Source organism: Pholcus phalangioides, unplaced genomic scaffold (assembly GCF_987345545.1).
Source record: "Pholcus phalangioides strain wild (caught in Gottingen) unplaced genomic scaffold, Ppha-v1.0 ptg000040l_1, whole genome shotgun sequence".
NCBI classification, from domain to species: Eukaryota; Metazoa; Arthropoda; class Arachnida; order Araneae; family Pholcidae; genus Pholcus; species Pholcus phalangioides.
The window spans coordinates 6,104,579-6,123,652 of record NW_028301626.1 but is presented as its reverse complement, the minus strand read 5'-3'; the positions used below and the strand labels follow the sequence as shown (position 1 = coordinate 6,123,652).

The 19,074-nt window shown below is 40.2% G+C and overlaps 2 protein-coding genes and 1 non-coding gene across 3 annotated transcripts in view; 2 read left to right on the top strand and 1 right to left on the bottom strand.

Annotated features, from left to right (window-relative positions):
• Positions 1-9,913, bottom strand: part of LOC149065332 (sodium-coupled neutral amino acid transporter 9 homolog) — a 61,075-nt gene extending 51,162 nt beyond the window's left edge. Inside the window, exon 1 of the mRNA XM_089254126.1 lies at positions 9,789-9,913. Within this exon, the coding sequence (XP_089110252.1) occupies positions 9,789-9,865 (77 nt within the window). The 5' untranslated portion in view covers positions 9,866-9,913. The remainder of the gene's footprint in view (positions 1-9,788) is intronic.
• Positions 9,914-12,828: 2,915 nt separating this feature from the next.
• Positions 12,829-12,900, top strand: TRNAC-GCA (transfer RNA cysteine (anticodon GCA)). The gene has a single exon. It is a non-coding gene; the product is annotated as a tRNA-Cys (tRNA).
• A 744-nt stretch (positions 12,901-13,644) lies between these two features.
• Positions 13,645-14,616, top strand: ix (mediator complex subunit intersex). Its single transcript, XM_089254235.1, has one exon. The coding sequence runs from the start codon at positions 13,887-13,889 to the stop codon at positions 14,451-14,453; it is 567 nt and encodes a 188-aa protein (XP_089110361.1). The 5' UTR covers positions 13,645-13,886; the 3' UTR covers positions 14,454-14,616.
• The last annotated feature ends 4,458 nt before the right edge of the window (positions 14,617-19,074 follow it).

Sequence of the window (19,074 nt, the reverse complement as noted above, 5' to 3'; positions counted from 1 at the left end):
ATCATCTCCGAAATTGAAAATATTGTTTGTTTTTTAAAACTCAATACTGACTCACTGAATAATTTGAGAGTTTTGCGAAAAATACGTCGTTATTATGAAAATGTTTTTGATAAAATTCCACATGGAAACGTTATATAGTTTTGATATAATTATCTTTCGATTTCAGCTAGCACATTTGTATTTTTCAGATAATTCCATATTGAATATTCGATTAAATCGAACTCCAACCTAATCTTTGAAGGACCACAAACACGTTTTTTTTTTGCATGGCGAAAAATATAACTGCCAATGTTACAGTTATTATAATCAAAAATCAATACAGTAGATTGACATGTTTCAGGGGGGGGGGGGGGCTCCAGTTTATAATAGCAGGGGGTTTGTCCAGAAATTTTATTTATATGCTCCTGTTTTTGAGAGAATGTTCTTTATTTTTGTGGAAAGATCGATAATTTTGTTAAAAGTAAATAATTTTGTCGGAAGCAAAACAGTTTTGTTAATTTTGTGCAAAAGAACGAATTTCAAATTTATGTTTTGTCCATTTATATTTTGCAAAGGGTCAGTTTTTTTTTAAGATTCCAAAAAACGGACCCAAATTTTTGCTGAACAGACCCTTGCATAGTATATATTTTACTCAAATTTTTACAAATTTTATTTGGTAAAATTTTGTAAAATCAAAGAAAAATTTCCCTAAATCACATCATACTGTTTCCAACTATTATTAGCAAACACTATTAAACAATCCATTTAAATGTTACACCATATATCAAGGGTTCTTGACTTTTTTTTAGCCGTGACCCAAATTAACAAAGAGATGAGCTTCGCGACCCTGGAACTGTTTATTTTTTGTGAAATTAGAGATACAAGTGACGCAATAAGTGCATTTATGATAGGGCTATAAGTAGATTTGAACGACCCATCTAGGAGGCTCCTGCAAATCAAGCTCGTGTTGTGGCTCATAGCTCAAGAATCCCTAGCTGTAAGACGATTTGTACGACCCATCTCGGAAGCCTTGCGAATCAAACTCGGGTTGTGACAACTCCATCTATAGCAGAAGGCCGCCGCGAAAAGAGCTCGTGACGTCACTGAATAAGATCACCTCACCTATAGCCATTGGATGTATCAGGCAGACGCACGCGCCTTATTTACCCTTTTTGTAGTATATCCAATAGCTATAGGTGAGATGATCTTCAGTGACGTCACAAGCTTCACGCGGAGGTCTTCTGCTATAGATAGTGTTGGCTGTGACCCATAGCTTAAGAATACCTAACTGTAAGAGACTTAGTACGACTAATCGCGGAAGCCCTGCGACCAAGTTTGGGTCTCAACCAATAGATTAAGAACCCCCTGGCGTATATGTTACAGTATCTATATATATAAAATTGATTTTCTGTGTGTGTGTGTGTGTGTGTGTGTGTGTGTGTGTGTGTGTGTGTGTGTGTGTGTGTGTGTGTGTGTGTGTGTGTGTGTGTTACTCTATACAAATCTACAAATTTAGATCGATCGTCGCCAAATTTTGAATATATACCAAATGGGACCCGACTTAAACGATTGACTACTTTAAAATTTCGTCAGAGCAGGGCAAATGCCCCAAATGGGCAAAAACCCGTAGGGCAACAATGTTTTTTGGGCATCAACAATCACTTTCGAAACGTTTACTTTGGTTACCGTGGTTCCCTTGCAATGCGTTTCAGACGTGTATATGCCTTTACAACGGTTTGTCACTTCTTTAACCCTGCAAGTATATGTATACGTATAATAGTTTATGACTTTATAATGGTTTGCCACATTTTCAAATTTTCAATACTCTCAGCAATGAGGCTTTTTGAACAGACGTCATAATCATCATCAGCATCTGTTTGAAGGTCAGGAAAAGGGTTGATCCTCATAGAAATCAGTGTTAAAATTGCCGATTTTACTGTAGAAATGCTGAAATTTGGTGGGGTTTTCAGACACATAAATAATTTAAAAAATTGTATTGAATTCTCGAGTTTTGAAATATTGAGTTTCGCTTAGAGATATACGAAGCCCAGGAGATTAAATATGAAGTAATTAATTAGCCGGACCTACTTTTGAGTTAGATATCCATGCAATAACATTGATTTCAACTTATTTATATCCTCTCAAGCATGAAAATTAAGTTCACTGTATTGTCTTTTAATATTCAACTGTATGAATTCATGTGGGGTTAGGATATTTTAAAATTAATTATGGGCCCGTAAAGTACATTGAAGAAATTTCACAACTTTAACTAAGCATTTTTGGAAGCAGAAACATGCAGAGATAGATAATTTGAAGTTCAGGGTGGGGGGAAGTGAAATACTTAGCGCCCCTAAAAAAAGGAAAAAAAGTATTCATTTTTCTATGTTCCTTTAAATCTGGATTTCTTTATTTCACGAGTCGCGCAAGAAGTCGTCATATTGGTTAACTTAGACACAGTTTGCATGTCCCTCAAAGGAAGAGGGAGATATCACGTGATCCAAACAGCCTCACTGAAGAAAACCCGGGCAGCGCCAGGTATTACAGCTAGTATTTGATAAATCCCGTTATTATGCAAAATATATCAGGGAAAAAAAGCGTTGTTTGTTAGTTTATGTCGTTCTTTCCCAAATTTCCTTCGATTTTTGAATTCAAATATCTCTGTCAATATTGCGCTTAGAAAAGTGGAATTTTCGGTGTCGGCCTCGGTTGAGACAGGGGCCATTCAATATTACGTAAGCAGATTTTCAGCCATTTTTGACCCCCATTGTCAGCAAAAGTCAGCAAAACACTGACCTCCCTCCCCCCATCAGCAAAATTTCGTCAGCAGCTTAGAATATTTCATATCTTCAAAAAAAAGTGGTTGATGACGTAAGCAACCTTCAAACCCCTCTCCCCCCCCCTGTCATCAAAAGTCAGCAAATCCGAAACTCCCCCCTCGATGCTGACGTAATACTTGAATGACCCCTAAGGGGCGGTTCAAATATTACGTCAGCAATTTTTTAGCCCTTTTGATCCCTCCCGTTGTCAGCAAAATTTCGTCAGCTCTGCCTTGGTACCTCCTAACACATAGGAGCCATTCAAGTATTGCGTAAGCAGATTTTCAGCCATTTTTGACCCCCTCTACCTTGTCAGCAAAAGTCAGCAAAACACTGACCCCCCCCCCCTCCCTGATGTCAGCAAAATTTCGTCAGCAGCTTAGAATATTTCACATCTTCAAAAAGGGGTGGTTGATCACGTAAGCAACCTTCAAACCGCTCCACCCCCCATGCCATCAAAAGTCAGCAAATCCGACCCCCCCCCCCACGATGCTGATGTAATACTTGAATGACCCCACAGGACATCAACTTTTTATTGGGTTTTTGAGGACAGGGTGTTCGTATAAAAAGTTAGTTTCTGTATTTTAACCCTTTAAACAGCAATTGCCCCCGTTAAAAATGCCATATATATTTTTTAATTAAGTAGGCCTTCTTTCGATTTTCAGCAGATGCAAACTAAGGCGTATAGGGAAAATTTTTCTATTAAGAAATCATTTCTACAAAAAGGGCTTGTCAATGCTAAAATAAACAACAAGACTTTTATGAAGGCGAGATATCTCGCCATTACCGCTTAAAGGGTTAATTACTGTACAATCCCTTACAATATGGATAACGTCTGCACGTTATTTTGGTATTTTTTTTAATTGGATTGCATTCTCGAAGATCAACAGTTCGCCAGCAAAATGCATCAATGGGAATTATGGAATCACCCTGTGCGTGAGCAGCTATAGTATTTCTTCCAACTTCCTTTCCTTTTTTTCTTTGGCGATTTCCTTTCTAGCCTGTTGGCGCTTTTCTTCTTGGTCGGCCATTTTCTTCAGTTAGCTTTTTTTCTCTCTGCTATAATAATAATTATTTCTTCCAGCGTCTAGGCTCGCCATTAACTCGAACTGAAAGGACTTTTTTCTTTCAAAACGAGCACAACTCTGGTCTATCGCTATGGGCAATTTACTACTGAGATGTATATAGCAGAAGGACCACGACCATCCTCTGTCACAAGATATGTATAGCAAAAGGATCGTATTAACCACATCTTATTTATTACGAGATGTTCGTTGTAGAAATACCACGAGAACCATACTCCATCTGTCACGAGATGCATATAGCAGAAGGACCACAAGAACCATACTCCATCTGTCACGAGATGCATATAGCAGAAGGACCACAAGAACCATACTCTATTTGTCAAAAGATGTTTTGGCAGGAGTACCACGTGAACCCTACTCCATCTGTCATGAGATGAACATAGCAGAAAGACCACGTAAACCAACCATACTGCATCTCAGTGCCGTCTTAAAGAATGGTCCCACAAGAGAAGAGAGGGAGGGGGGGGGGCTTCATTAAAACGAGAAATAGTTGCATTTTTCCAGAATTTTCCGTCTAGGGCTTCAGAAAAATCACCCGAAGATGGCAAATGAGTCACTTTAGTATTTCAAGGAGTTCTAGCTTTATATGTAAATCTAAAATGGCATAATGGGTACAGGGCCGCATTAGAGTAGAAGAAATATTCTGTGTCGTCGATATATTGTCCATTATTCCCGATATTCTTCATTCAATTGTCACAGCGTATCTGAGGTGTCGATAACGCGCTTTCGCAACGTGCCACTGACGTTTTCTTATTCAGGTGAACGTTCCGAGGTGATTACGCCGTGATCCTACGTCACTGATTTCCGCGTCAATGGCAATCCTGGTGTAGGCTATTTCAGCGTAATATCAGCTTCTGTAGCAAATTTTTGGTGTTCTGCCAAAATTTAGAATCTGCCATTATCATTTGTAATGCGGAAATCAGATGGCAGCACATACGCTAACACGAAACACGCGTAACTGTGTCATCACATGTGCAAATATTGGGGTAGCATTGAGAGTTCTGACACCAGCTTGACGGCTTTTTTTCTTCGTAAGGTAAGAAATGTAGAGCAGTCATTGGTGAAAATTCTTCTATTTCCCATGTGAGAGAGGGCATTTATATATACAGTTCCCATATATCCCAGTTCGTTTGAAATTCCCCGTGCGTGTAGAGTTAGCTCCCGAATTCCAAAAATTAAAATATGGACACTTTTTTATCGTTGAGCTGTTAACGGTGTTGCCAACTTGGTTGTTTTAAAACTAGATCTGGTCTTTCTTTTTCTTTGGCCAATTATTTGGAAAAAATACCTATCCAGTTGCTGGTTGGACCAGGAAAAACCGTTTTTTTTTTAATTTTCCTGTGTATCTTTAATAGTACAGTCGACGCTCGTTATAACGACCCTACGTTAAAGCGACCATTCCATTGCAACGACTGGTAGGATAAGTCCAAAATGTTTTCATAGTATGACTATCATATATGATTTACTTTCGATACAACGACCCGCCCAACATAACATCCATTTCCAACGGAACGAAGGGGGTCGTTATATTGAGCATCGACTGTAGTACCGTAAACTAGAGTTACTTGGGCCCGGGGGGGGGGGGGGAGGCTTACTTGAACCCAAGCAAAAAATGTTTTAAATAACTCCAGTGACACTGCTGTTATGAAAATGTGGACCTGTGATTCCACATCTTTTCTACAGCAGTATTTCTCAACCACCGGGTCCTGACATCAGTCAAACAGGGCCGCAGTGTGATCCGCGATTTCATTTGTACCATTTTTTTTTTCGTTAGTCCACCTGTAGTCCACTTACAAGAACGAAATCAACTGGGCCGTGGGCTTCCATAGGTTGAGAACTACTGCTCTACAGGTAGCATCACAGGCGCTAAACTATGTACCAGCTCTTCCCGTCTTTTCTTAGTTCAGGTTATGTTGCTTTGTGATAAAAACATGAATTTTTGTGACCCGATATAACTTTCATCTTCACTTTTTTTTACACGCTTTAGTCACACGCAAGATACTTTTCAGTGGTGGCATTTATTTGCAAAATTTCGTTAAAACTGAGCGGCTTTGTTCCCGGACTTGAAAATTTTTCAAATCTGCCAACATCAAACACACACTTTCCACCATAGGTACCTCACAGAGGGTGCCCATTAATAAGACCGATAAACGGCCATAAGAATTTGCGCCGCGGAATCGGTGAATTAAGCTTCATTCCGCTCAGCCATTTAAATACGTAAAAAATTAAAACATTATTATCATTATTAGGACCAGAGCCTGCAGGCTACACGAATTTTGCCGCCTTCTCCCGTTCTAGTCTAATTTTCTTGACTATTTTCTCTCTTTCCTCAATTCGCCCCCTTTACTATAACCCACTTGGCCTCCCCCTCCTGCAAGTACACGTGTGTCTTTTAAGTCACTATCTTAGTCATTCACATGCTCATACACTTTTCAAGTCACTCTTTCGGTCATTCACATGCTTGCACATTTTTTTGGTCACTCACATGCTTGCACATTTTTTTGGTCACTCACATGCTTGCACATTTTTTTGGTCACTCACATGCTTGCACACTGGTTTTTGTGGCTCACATGCTTTACACACTGTTTTTTCCCCGCTCACATGCTTTACACACTGTTTTTTCCCCGCTCACATGCTTTACACACTGTTTTTTCCCCGCTCACATGCTTTACACACTGTTTTTTCCCCGCTCACATGCTTTACACACTGTTTTTTCCCCGCTCACATGCTTGCACACTGTTTTTTTTCGCTCACATGCTTGCATACTGTTTTTGTCACTCACATGCTTACACACACTCTAGGTCACTCTTTTGCCTGCTCACTGACATGGTTCCTTGCTGTGTCACTCTTTTGATCATTTACACCTTCACACATGCTTCAAGTCACTCTTTTGCTCACTCACATGCTTGCAAACTCTCTAGGTCACTTTCTTAGTCTCTCACTGACCTAGCCCCCTAGCTGTCTGGGCAGAGGTGGATTTATTGAAAGTATATATTTATACAAATTTTGACGCTCTTCTCCCATTCTACTAATTGGTCAATCATTCCTCAAATTTATCGCTCCTTGAATTTGCCGTTCTGGGGGCTAATCCCTCTACGCCCCTCTTTAAATACGCCACCGATTGGGACTAGGTAGAAAGATATAAAGGAGTGCTAAAATATCTCATTCAACATCAAAGAATTTGTTATGTATTTTCAAACATAATATCAAGTTACATAAAAATTCTTGCCACTAAAATGGCTCTAAAAATGTTTCATTTCCAAATCCTTGGTCCTACTTGGTCCTAGCACATTACCTATTTAAATTTATTATTTCATGGGAAATGTAACTTGGGTCCAAGTTACCCGAACCCGGGGTTTACTCCAATACAAATTTCAATCATTTATTATATATGAATAAAATTGAAATTTTGGTTTGAAAAAAACCCTAGAATCGAAGGAAAAAAAAGTCATATGAGTAGTAAAAATTAGTTAATCAGCATAATTAATGTTTTTAAGACTGTCCTTTAATAATAAATATACATAAATGTTCACTTTTTTGGGTCCAAGTAACCCCAAGTTCCGGTAGTCTATTATAACGCAAAAAATTAAATTATGTGAAAATACGGGAAGCATGGTCATAGGAATAATTGCTCCGATTGTTTAAGACCTTTTTCTAGTTGTTTTTGATGAAGAATCTAGTTGGAAAAGTTTTCGGCTGTTGGCTACACTAGCTGCCTCATTAAAAGATATATTATAAAAAGCATCAAAATGAGGTGATAGAATGGCCCACCCCGATACATTTCTCGACCCGGCTTTTCATATTCAAGAAAAATTACAATGTTTGAGAAATGCGAAAACAATAATATCGCTGCCCCCCCCCCCCATGCTAGAAGCATGAATGTGCCATGTCCTTGGGGGAGGGGGAGAACGTGGGAAATAACATTTGAATGTTTAATCTACCCATTATACTCTATAGAAGTTATTTTTTCTGAAATGTTTTGTAACACGTTTCAACAGGGATGCTCATTCGCGTTTCAGGCAGGGCCGTCTTAAGAGCATCTTGGGCCATTCGCCGGGCAAAAAGATTTTTCTGAGGCCTCTACCTGGCTTGAAAAACTTGTCCACCAATTTACATGCTCACTCTCGAAAATTTTAATCATATCTCATTCTTATGCCCCCTACCCCACCATGCTCTTGAGGGGGCCCCCGAGCCGTGTCCGAACGGGCCCATGTGTTAAGACGGCACTCGTTTCATAGGCAAAAGTTAGATGGCAAAATACGGTATCCAACCAGCTGATTAAAAAAAAAAGGTGAAAATCTGCTCTTTCGTGCTCCTAGCATGAGATTGGACGATATGTAACCCTGCATGACGCCCCTCTATATGGGGCTGAGAGGACTTGGGTCCCAGGATGAATATTGTTACAGTTTTTGGTTTTTTACTCAATGAATTTTATAATAGAAAAGCCTGTGTTAATCCTTCAAGCGGCATTGACGAGATATCTCGTCTTCTTAGAGACATTTCACCATCGACGCAAACCCAGATATTTAGTAAGGGTGATTTTTCTCAATGGGAACTTTATTCTTATGCCCCCCCCCGTACTGTATACCTGTTGAAAATCGGAAGGAATTCTACCTAATTAAAAAAGATACGCATTTTGTGTGTGAAGGGAATTGACCACTTCACGGACAAGCTCTTGGCAAGAAATCTGGATTATCTCTATTTCACGAATCGGCGATAAATCTGGTAACCTTGTCCTGACCTAACCACGTGTTATTGAAAAGGAAGGGGGGGGGGATATATATATAAAGGAAAAAGTATGTATAACAGATAAGGTTAATAAGAGATTTTTTTCTTTTAGAGCCCTCTTTTCACCCTCTCCATACGTATTCTCTTCCGCTCTTACATGCATAGAAAAATTCATTATATGCGTGGGAAAAAAATCAGAAGTGAAATTAGGGAAAGAGAAAGCAATTAAGCAATTGTTGTTATAAATCTTCACGATGGTAAAGAGAGAGGAAAGAAAACACAGAACTTGTTTGAATTTATTCCACTGATGTTTGAATTTATTCCACTGGTGTTTGAATTTATTCCACTGGTGTTTGAATTTATTCCACTGATGTTTGAATTTATTCCAATGGACGTAATTACGCCCGTGATCGTAGAGAAGTTAATTAGTGATTTCTGTTGTGCCGCTTAACACCTCGAGGGGCGGCGGTATCTCTACGAAACTACCTGTTCAACAAATTTTTTCCTCAGTCGGGTGGTGCTGGTTTAGGGGTGGTTCATTTGGAGAAATATGTTTTCTGAGATTCAATAAAGCTATCGGATGGCAAGGTTCCTAGGGCAGAAAATAGGGGAATGCAAGGGAGTTAAAGGAGGAGGTAAAGGGCTTCTATACCTTTTCTCTATGGGTTTTGGTGCTCTAGATCTAGGCCTTGAATAAGTGGGAACACGAATTCTTTCTTTGCCCAATCCAGAGACATTACTGGGTTGGGGTCTCCAAAATGCACACTTGCCCTGTGAGACAGAGTCAGTTCTTGTTTATGGTATTACGGACCCAGGCCCCCTGTCTGTTTCTTCAAGTTTTCTTAACATCTTCGTTGTCAAAACATGGCTCAAAAGAGTGACTGCGTGTGGTGTCTCCTGAATTTTTATTATTTCAAAATTTTGTGCTTAAACAAAAGCCTCGGCGGCCACCCCTTCCAACCAGATGCCTGGGTGCACCGCACCCCAGGGCAGAAGCCACCCCTGCTCAAAGGGCTGAAGATACCGGCACAGTGGGCCACGGTTCCAATACCTTGGCCCCCCACCCTTAGACCTATCAGCCGACCTTTTGGAGGGGGGTCATTGTCCATGACATAACCTGAATAACAGTGACGATTATTAACAAGAAAGAAAAAAGATTGTATAAAATTATTTTGTTTACCTTCTAGGTTGGAAAGGGACAGACGTCAATTCGATGGTCGACACCGATGATGATGATGATGATGATGTCGTCGCCATGATGAAGACTGTGTGCAATGACAACAAACGCCGTCGAAGGTGTTTTTGTTGTGTGTTGTGATAACATTTGGTACCGATAACGTTTGTCTTTTCGTTCTTTTCCTTTTTCGATTTTCTGGCTGTTATCTCAGGAAAAACACAATCGCGAAGGATATTCTTTATTCACGAAATTGTCTCCCCAGTTCATCAATATATTCAGTGCTTTCTTTGAAAAAAAAATCTTGTCACGTTTTAACAGGGAATTCTGTCATGGAATGGGGCAGAGACGGCTCAAGCTTACCTGCCACCCTTAAAGAAGACCTTTACGAAAAAGATGACAGGATTTTAGCCCAGGTGACCCTGAGGCAAACCTAATTTTTTAAGTACAAAGCCATACATCACTGTTTACCGAACAAAATGCTCGTGATCCATACATTCCGCGTCTGAAGAAACTGTCCCGCATTTGGTTCCAACGTTATTTTACCGTTCGTAATTACTCCAGATAACTTGATCCACATTACATTTCATTGATGAGTAATCATTACTATCCTCCCCCCCCCCCCCCACACACACACACAAACTAAAGCAGGACCTTTGTCTCCATCTATAGTGAATTCATAGCATGGAAAAAAAAGAGAATCGTTCGAAGCCCTGTCAGCAAGGCCACAACTAGATGCATGATCATCAGGTGCAAGCACGCATTTTAGCTCACCGTTGTATTGTTGACAGAGAGGTTAAAAAGTGAAATTTGAGCCCCTCTGATCCGGCGCTCAGAGCACCAGACCCACCTGCTTCTTCCTAGTTACGGTCCCGCTTGTCAGCACTACCCTGGCGTGGGACAATGGGGGGCACCAAAATTCACATTTGCCCCCTCTTGACTGAGTATATTCTTGTTTTTTGGTATTATGGCTTCAGACGACTTTGTCTGTTCCCTCATGTTTTTTTTAACATCTTCATTGTCAAAGTATGGGTGAAAAGTGTTATGTCATGTGATATTTTAATGTTGGAAATTTTTAAAAATTTTGGTGTCTAACTAAAACCTAAGCTGCCGTCCCTCGAAACCTGCCGCCCGGGTGCACTGCAACTCTTGCACCCTTGCCAAAGCCGCCCAAGGGACGAGCTTAGGTATTTCGCGGCCCACTGCGGAAACTACTTTGCGGACCAGTAAAATGATTTTTGCAGATCCTCCAGCGTCCTCGGCAGTCGCTATGGTGGTCGAGTGGTCAGAGTGAAGGTTGGCTGAAGTTGGTTTTATGTGTGTTCCCTACTTCGAGGCGCGAATGCGAGCTATCTCCCCGTTAAAATGTCTCGCCACAGAGAGCAACAGGTCTTAAAAACAATATAATTATTCAATCATTACACTTCACTCATAGTTAGAAAAATTGATGGCAGATGGAAGCACTATACACACACAACTAGAATTACACAGAAACAAACTTCACGTCATGTTCACTAGAAATACACTCACGTTGCAACGTGTACCAATTGGTTAGAAATTCCGCAGAGGAATATGGACGATGTTTCATGTGTGGTTCAGTAGTAGTGTCCTTGGCACCGAGAGAAGATGCATAAGGAACCTTTCGGCTACAGGACGGGCGTGGTACATATGTACACAGAGCACCACAATGGAAGGGCTGTCAGAGCTTGAAACGGATTATCTACCTAGAGCTGCAACTAAATACACTTCCGGCTGGGGAAAGCTTGTTTTTTGTTCCTCCCCCCTTCCCCGTGTAGTTTTCAATTCGTCGTTAAGGCTAGAATTCACCAGTCTTTCTAGTCAGCACCCGGGACATCAAACCCGCATATGCTCTTGGCTTGGAGCCGGGCCTCTTCCTCACATGGGCAAATGAGGGACGTGTCCAAGGCTCAATAAATTTTCAGGGCTACGAAATTGGCTGCCTTTTGCATTATAGCAGAGGTCCTTCCCCCGCCTCTGTTCAAAGAGCACTCTATATAAGGGGACTCTAAATATTCATATTTGCCTAGGCCCCTGGTTTGAAAAGATCTGTCAAAACCATATACTTGCAGGTTCCCGGTCTTGGACAGAATTTTAAGCTATTGCTTTGTTAAGAAGTCAGGATGTAACTCAATATAATCAAAGTATTTTTATTCGGTTTTGCGGCCCCTAAAATTTAGCGGCCCGGTGCGGATGCACCCTTCGCACCTGCCGAAGTCCAGCCCTGGATAAAGGGACAGGGACCTCCACATTGCAGAGGACTGACAGCTCCACTCATTTTTTTTTTTGTTTTTTAAAGTACGTGTAAATTTACTTATACTTTGCAGGGACTCGTAAAAAATCTTGGTCTGAGCCCCTCCGAAGGGCACAGCTCTAGCTGTGGTGACCCATGGTGGCGAAAAGTTATTTTGCCACTTCCCTCCACTGTTAAAGTCGATGATGTCATGACGGTGTTTCGTTTTTTTGTTTCCCATAAAATTTGCTTATGCCCTCTCCCCTCCGGCAGTAGGGTTCCTAGGCAGGGATCTTGGGCGATCTTTCAGAGTCCTCCCCCCCCCCCACACATAGTAAATCTACAGTGTAAAAAACGAAAAAATGATAACCATCCCGGGCGCCAAAGGGCTGCAGCCCTGTCAGCCTATAAGCATTGGATGATGCCGCGCTGGGCCCGAGCTTCCTTCAATGATGATACTGACATCAAGTAGAGGCGGATTTATGGTTATGCTGTAGCTTGTAAGGTTTTATACAAATTTCTCTCATTTTCTGGCTCTTGGGGAGGGGTGATCGCTCCTCCCTTCCTTCCCGGAATCCTCACATGATCTGAAGGAGAAGAAAAATATCACTTTTATCAGTCATTCAATATTGATAATGCAATCAAAAGATGGCAGTACAAATGAACAAAAACCACATTAAATCAATTGTCACCATTTCTATAAACATTGGGCAGAAAAACATCTTTACAAATTTCGAAACCCTATACTCTTGAGATTACCTTGACAATTGCATAATTTCGACGTGCTTACCATCGGGGGGTATAGCTCAGTGGTAGAGCATTCGACTGCAGATCGAGAGGTCCCCGGTTCAAACCCGGGTGCCCCCTAGTGAAAGTACTTTTAGGAATTTTATTGAACCGAAATTAATTCAATCACTTATTTTGAGGAAACCGAAACTAGGACCAGCGCACTTTTTCGGAGCCGGAATCTTTATGGGGTGCGTGGGGGGAGGTCCCCAATCTAGAATTTTTTGTGGGCTCCTCTGAGAGAGAGAAATAGAGTTTTGTGTAATTTAAAAAAAACCGGTTGAATCTCAGGCTCTTGGACTAGAAAGGATTTTTAAAATAACGTGTAGTGTGACCGTGGCCACCACCAAGGGGTTTATGAGACTAAAGGGTCCTTGATTCAAGGGTCATGGGAAATCAACCAAACTTTTTAGAAAACAAGTTTATTAAGTTTGAAAGAAGGCTATTGAAAATTCTCTCGAAGGTTGTCAAATCTTTTTTCCATTAGGGCCCGTTCGAAGAGTGGGGAGCTATATCCAAGGTTAACATGATAAATCGGATTTTATTTTTCTTACCAATCGATTACTCCTTCGTTTAGAAATTTGAGTAATAGATGGCGCTTGTGTGATTTGAGCAGGAAGAGTGTAGTGTACATTTTTTTTGGTGATTTTCGTATACATTTTTTTATATTGATAAAAAATTTTGGAAAATCAGTTTTTAATTTTTGTATCAATAAGAATTCCATTTATATCATAAACTTTTATTTGTAGCCAACAACAACTACTGTTCAGCGGTGAATGATTAATTGAATCTGATCACGTGACCTGTAAGTTTGTTTGTGTACTTTAATAAAAACGAGCGATCAAAGACGTCCAAAACAGAACTTCGTCAAACGCTCTGATTTCTTACTGGTGAGGACGTTTTCGATCAAAGCTCACTTATTAGCCGCTTTATGTGAATTTTTCAATCAATCAGCACGTGTTTAGTGTCAAGACAATGCTTTAATACGCTTTTTATTTAAAAAAAAACAGTGCATATTTCGTTTGTGCGATCCCTGAATCGACGGTATCGCTTTGAATCTCGCCAAGATGATGCCAGCACCCATGATGCAAGGTGGGCCACCACCGCCTCCTCACCCAGGGGTGCAAGGACCCCCACTTCATCCCCCGTCGTTGCCCCCGCCACAGGTGCCTCACCCCCAGCAACCGCAGCAGCATCCTAATCCGGCCCAGCAGGTCGAGCTCAAGTTCGACATCGTAGCCAAGGTTAAGATGCAGATACGGTCCCTGAAGGAGTCCTTGGCGAACGTCATGAAGGCCGCCGGCGCCAATATATACCACACAGCGGCTGGCAAGAGCAGCGAAGACGCCCCTCAGCGAATCGACAAGGTTCTCGAAGAGTTTTTCTCGATTTGCAACCAGATAGAGATGAACTTGAAGACCATCCAGGAGTGCACGATGCAACAGAAAGAGGGCGCGCAGTATCTTCCTTTGCCCGTCGTTCTTGGTAGGAGCGACACTGTTGCGAATCAGTCTCAGGATGGCGTTCTTTCGTACGTGCAGTACTTGAGTACTGTCAAATCGCAGGTGGGGTTTGCAAAAGAGGTGCAGGACATGCTGAACGAAGGTGCGAGGAACATTTTACAAGTTGAATAGATCTCTAGTACCTGCATAACGAGCACCCGAGATACATTTTTTTCCATCTTGCTAGAGATCGCATATGGTTGTGAATGCAAATCTTTCTATGTATTTTCATTTTTTTAATTATAGTTCTTGATATACTAAATGTTGTACCAAAAGATCGGAGTGTGATGTTTTTAATTGTTTTTACGTGCAGTTGAACTGCATTATTACTTCCCATGAGTGTTTGGGGTAATAGTAATACCCTGCTATAAAAGGATATAGACCTATAAAAGTGAATTTTATAAAAAAATAACAAATTGAGGCGGCTTTTGACATGAATCACATGATAGGTTCTGGCGTAATGAAATGGGTGTCATTGGATTTGTCTTTGAAAGAGCTAAAAGATCAAGGGTGATCAATCTTTTGGGGAGTGACAGGCCACTTGAATCATCTGAAAATATGCAGCAAGTCATTTTTTTGGTCTGAACCTACGCCACATGAGCTATCTGGAAAAGTGCCTCAGTTCATTCTGGTATTCTGAAAGTGCGTCGCGGGCCACTTGAGTGGTCTGTAAATGCGCCGTCAGCCTCTTGAATTATCTCCTAATGTACCATGTTCCACTTGGGTGAACTGGAGGTGTGCCACAGGTCACTCAAGTGATTCGGAAATGGGCCTAGGATCATTTCAGGGATCTGAATATGCATTGCTGACAACTTAAACAATCTTGAAATTTATTTTTTGCAGGCCACATCAGATGACAAAGAGGAGTATGGGTAATGTGGTAGACGATGCCATTGTGTTCTATGTGCACTGCGAACCTCTTGAGACATAGCATAAAACAAATTTTTTACGAAAATAAGCCATGAGTCTAGTGCCCAAATCAAGAGAGATATCAAAACCAGAGTAGAACTTATATTATTGGATTTGAGCCATTGCTGCTGTGTTGGTTGAGTGGGCAACGGGTTTGAATCCCACCAGCGCTACAGTGGTGGTCTGCTGAAGGTTAGACTCTCTAGTTAGAAGGCGCTGGTTTTCTGTGGTTCCCATCTTCGAGGCTCGAATGAGAGCTGATCTCCCCTTGAAAAAGTCTAGCCAAAGAGACCAACAGTACAAATATTCAATCATTATATTTCACTCACAATTTCAAGTATAGATGGCAGCTTTGGAAATTCACACAGAACACTGTATACAGACTGTAAGGTAAATACACTCAACTTCCAGCAAAACTATGTTGGTAGCAAATCACCTATGGCAATAAACTAGAGTCTGTTTGGTTTGAAAGAAAAAAAAACCCATTAAATTCTATTTGTGTTGCAAACCTCCAGAGATAAAACGTAAAACAATTTCATTATGCATCTGGGCCACTGCTAAACCGCACATGCACCTTGTCCACATTTCTCTGCGGAATTTCTAACAAATTAGTACATGTTGGAGTGTGTTTTGTAAACCTAACGTGAAGTTTGTTACCATGTAATGCTTGTTATGTGTAGTGTTTCCATTAATTTTTCTAAGTATGAGTGAAGTGCGATGATTAAATAATTGTACAGTGTGGGGTAGGCCTGTTGCTGTCTGTGGGAAACTATCAATGCAGGCTACTGGTTCGGGTGCTCACAGACCAGAAGAGGTATTAAAATAAGAGTGGTATCATTGAATTTCTCATAATGAGATCTACCCGCTGGCATGAAAAAACACTGGCATATTTTCAGTACTTCTGGAGATATGAGGTTTCAAATTATTTCATTACACAACTTTTTGCAAATGCGCCCAGTATCATCAGATGATTTAAAAGATTTATTCACATCAAAAAAAGGTGGGGGGGGGGGTGGTCTCCATTGTCAGGGTTCGACAAATTTCTTAGAAGCCTAACATCTCTTTCTTAGAAGAACTTATTTCGTTTTAACTCAGGCCAGCAGGCCAAATGTGGTCTCCCAAGGAGTTCCAAACAAATACATCAATTTATATAATATAAATCAATATATATTTAAGCTGATTATATTTTCTCGAAGAAAAATTAGTAGGAATCGGGTCCATATGGGATATTACTAATTGCAGTCAATTCTCATTATAACATTCTCCATCGTTCAGTCATAAATGTACATTTTATTGGGTACAGTTCCGTCTTAACACATGGGCCCAGGGTCCCATGATATTCTTAAGACGCCCGTGATCAAGTGGTCATTGTATCAAAAAATAAAAAATACCCTCATTATAGGAAAACATTTGGGACTAATCTAATCGGTCGTAATGGAATGGTTGCTGTAATGCGAGGTGTCGTCATAATGAGCGTTGAGTGTATCACCAAGAGATATTGTAAAAACACAAGTAAAGGTGCCAATTACAAATTACAGCCACAAAAATGATCAAATGCAAGTAAAATGAATTGTCAATAAAGGCAAAAAATGCCAAATGCAAGTGATGCTGTCAACTACAGATCAATTTTTTATATCTTCAAGTTCAGGAAAAATTAATAATTAACTTGCAGTAAAAAAAACTTGTCAAGCATAAGTAAAGCGCAAACTATTACTAAAAAGTTGCCAATGGCTACTGCGAGTCGCAATGGGTGAAAATGTGATTCATCAAAAAGGTGTACATGTTCGACAGTTATGGGAGGTGAATATATCTATTAATTATAATAGCCATATTTATCATAAAGTCATGAAATAATCATAATTCCCAATTTCAAAAATTCAAGTAAAGCTTCGTTGGAAAAAACGACACATTTTTCAAGAGTCTGGGCGCGACTATTATATCTCAGAATGTCCCGTAAAATGTAAGTCATATGGTCATGATATATATGGAAGTTTCTGACCTGTGAGCGGCAGAAATATTACATATCTGGCCCATGTGGACTGAAAAGGTTGTGTATCCATGTTCTAACAGGTATTCAATTTTTCAGATAATCATCAAAAAAATATCAAAGCCAAATTGACACATTGTTTATCGACATTGGTGAACTGAGTTTAATTTTTGTGAAATTTATTTACTTATTAACTGAAATATTTCATCTCGATTCAGTACAATGTAATTGGCAATAAAAATGCTAGTATGCTCATAGCATTCTTGAGAATTACCTTTAGGCTGCAGGAATAGTCGGAGAAAACTTGCTCCCAAAACGGACGAGCAAAAAAAATTTTCTTTTCTTTCAGTCGTCTTTTGTGAAAGATAGATGGCACACAAACTTATACAATGCAAATACAGCAATATTTCGGCCAACAAATGTGACTCCGGAACAAAACATCGTATGCCAAGGTATCACTGTGCAATGAATTTGATCATTCTTGTCACACTACTGTCATTTTCTGCACACAAGGGCTAATTAGACTGAGACATAAGTTTATTGTCGATTCCCAATGTGGCAGATCAATGTGGGACTCCCTGCAGTAGCAATATTTTTCTGTGATCATGTCGCCATTTCTGTTGTACCTGCATCAGGAATTTTCTGACAAGGACGAACCAGGTATTGAACTTGCGACATCTTTAAACATCTTTTGGAACTTTAGTATCTTATCGACCTGGGCTACCATGGCCAAACTGTGCAGTGAAACCTCTCTAAAGGCCAAAATATACTATACTGGCGTGACAATTATCAAGTCAGTGCAGTGTATGTTGGTCTTAAAACAGACTTTGTGAGACGGAAACTTGTCTTTGATAGAATCAAAACAGTCCCTTCATTGCGGTAAATGCTTTTATATGTGTGTGTATACCTTTATAAAATGGAATATTATTTTGGTGTCTTATGGAGCAAATCCATTAGAGAAATAAACTAGTATATGCACGTGCCATCTATATGTCATTTTAAGAAATTTCTACAGGTCTGTGAAATTTTTCCAACTATTTTCAGTGGTCACAGGTGTAAAAAGATTACAGAACACCGATTTAGAGCACTTTTGAAGGTAAGCCTGATAGTCCTATTCACATTATGATTTTTGCAATTTTTTTTTCAATAAACTCCCACATAAGGCTTAGCTGGTTTTTCCATCCAATTAACAGCCGCGACAATAACTATTACTTTAAAATCACGACGATGATTGGAAAGGCCAGATCTTTTGTGTATCTATTAGTTACATTCTTAGCAGTCAGTATTAAACGAACATCTTTAGCCCATCTACATCATTTTTGAAACAAGAAAATGGAGATTTTTTTCACTACATTAAAATCTAGTTCTTTTTCCTCATCTTTTAAGCTGGAAGGCAGATGGCAGTAACAAACTTAACATTAGGTTTACAATGCTTATATGCACATTCCAACGTGTACCAATTCGTTAGAAATCCCACAGAGGAATGTGAACGAGGTGCATGTGTGATTTAATAGTCTTAAGATCAGGAAATAGAAGGAGTGGACATATTGGGACAGGCAGGCAACAGCATAGTTAGTTCATAGACTTCCTGGGTGGAGTCTATACTAACTACACCACACATGCACCTCGTCCATATACCTCTGTGGAACTTCTAACGAACTGGTACATGCGGGAATGTGGGTGTACATCTAGTGAAACCTGATGTGAAGTTTGTTTCTGTGCAATGCTTATGTGTAGTGCTGCCACCAGTTTTCTAACTATGAGTGAAGTGTAATGATTGAATAATTTACTGTTGCAGGCCTGTTACTCTCTGTGACGAGACTTTTTAATGGGGAGATTGGCTCGCATTTGCGCCTC

What these genes read in the sequence shown, in the direction of transcription:
- ix (XM_089254235.1), top strand. Translation starts at nt 13,887, where the DNA reads ATGATGCCAGCACCCATGATGCAAGGTGGGCCACCACCGCCTCCTCAC.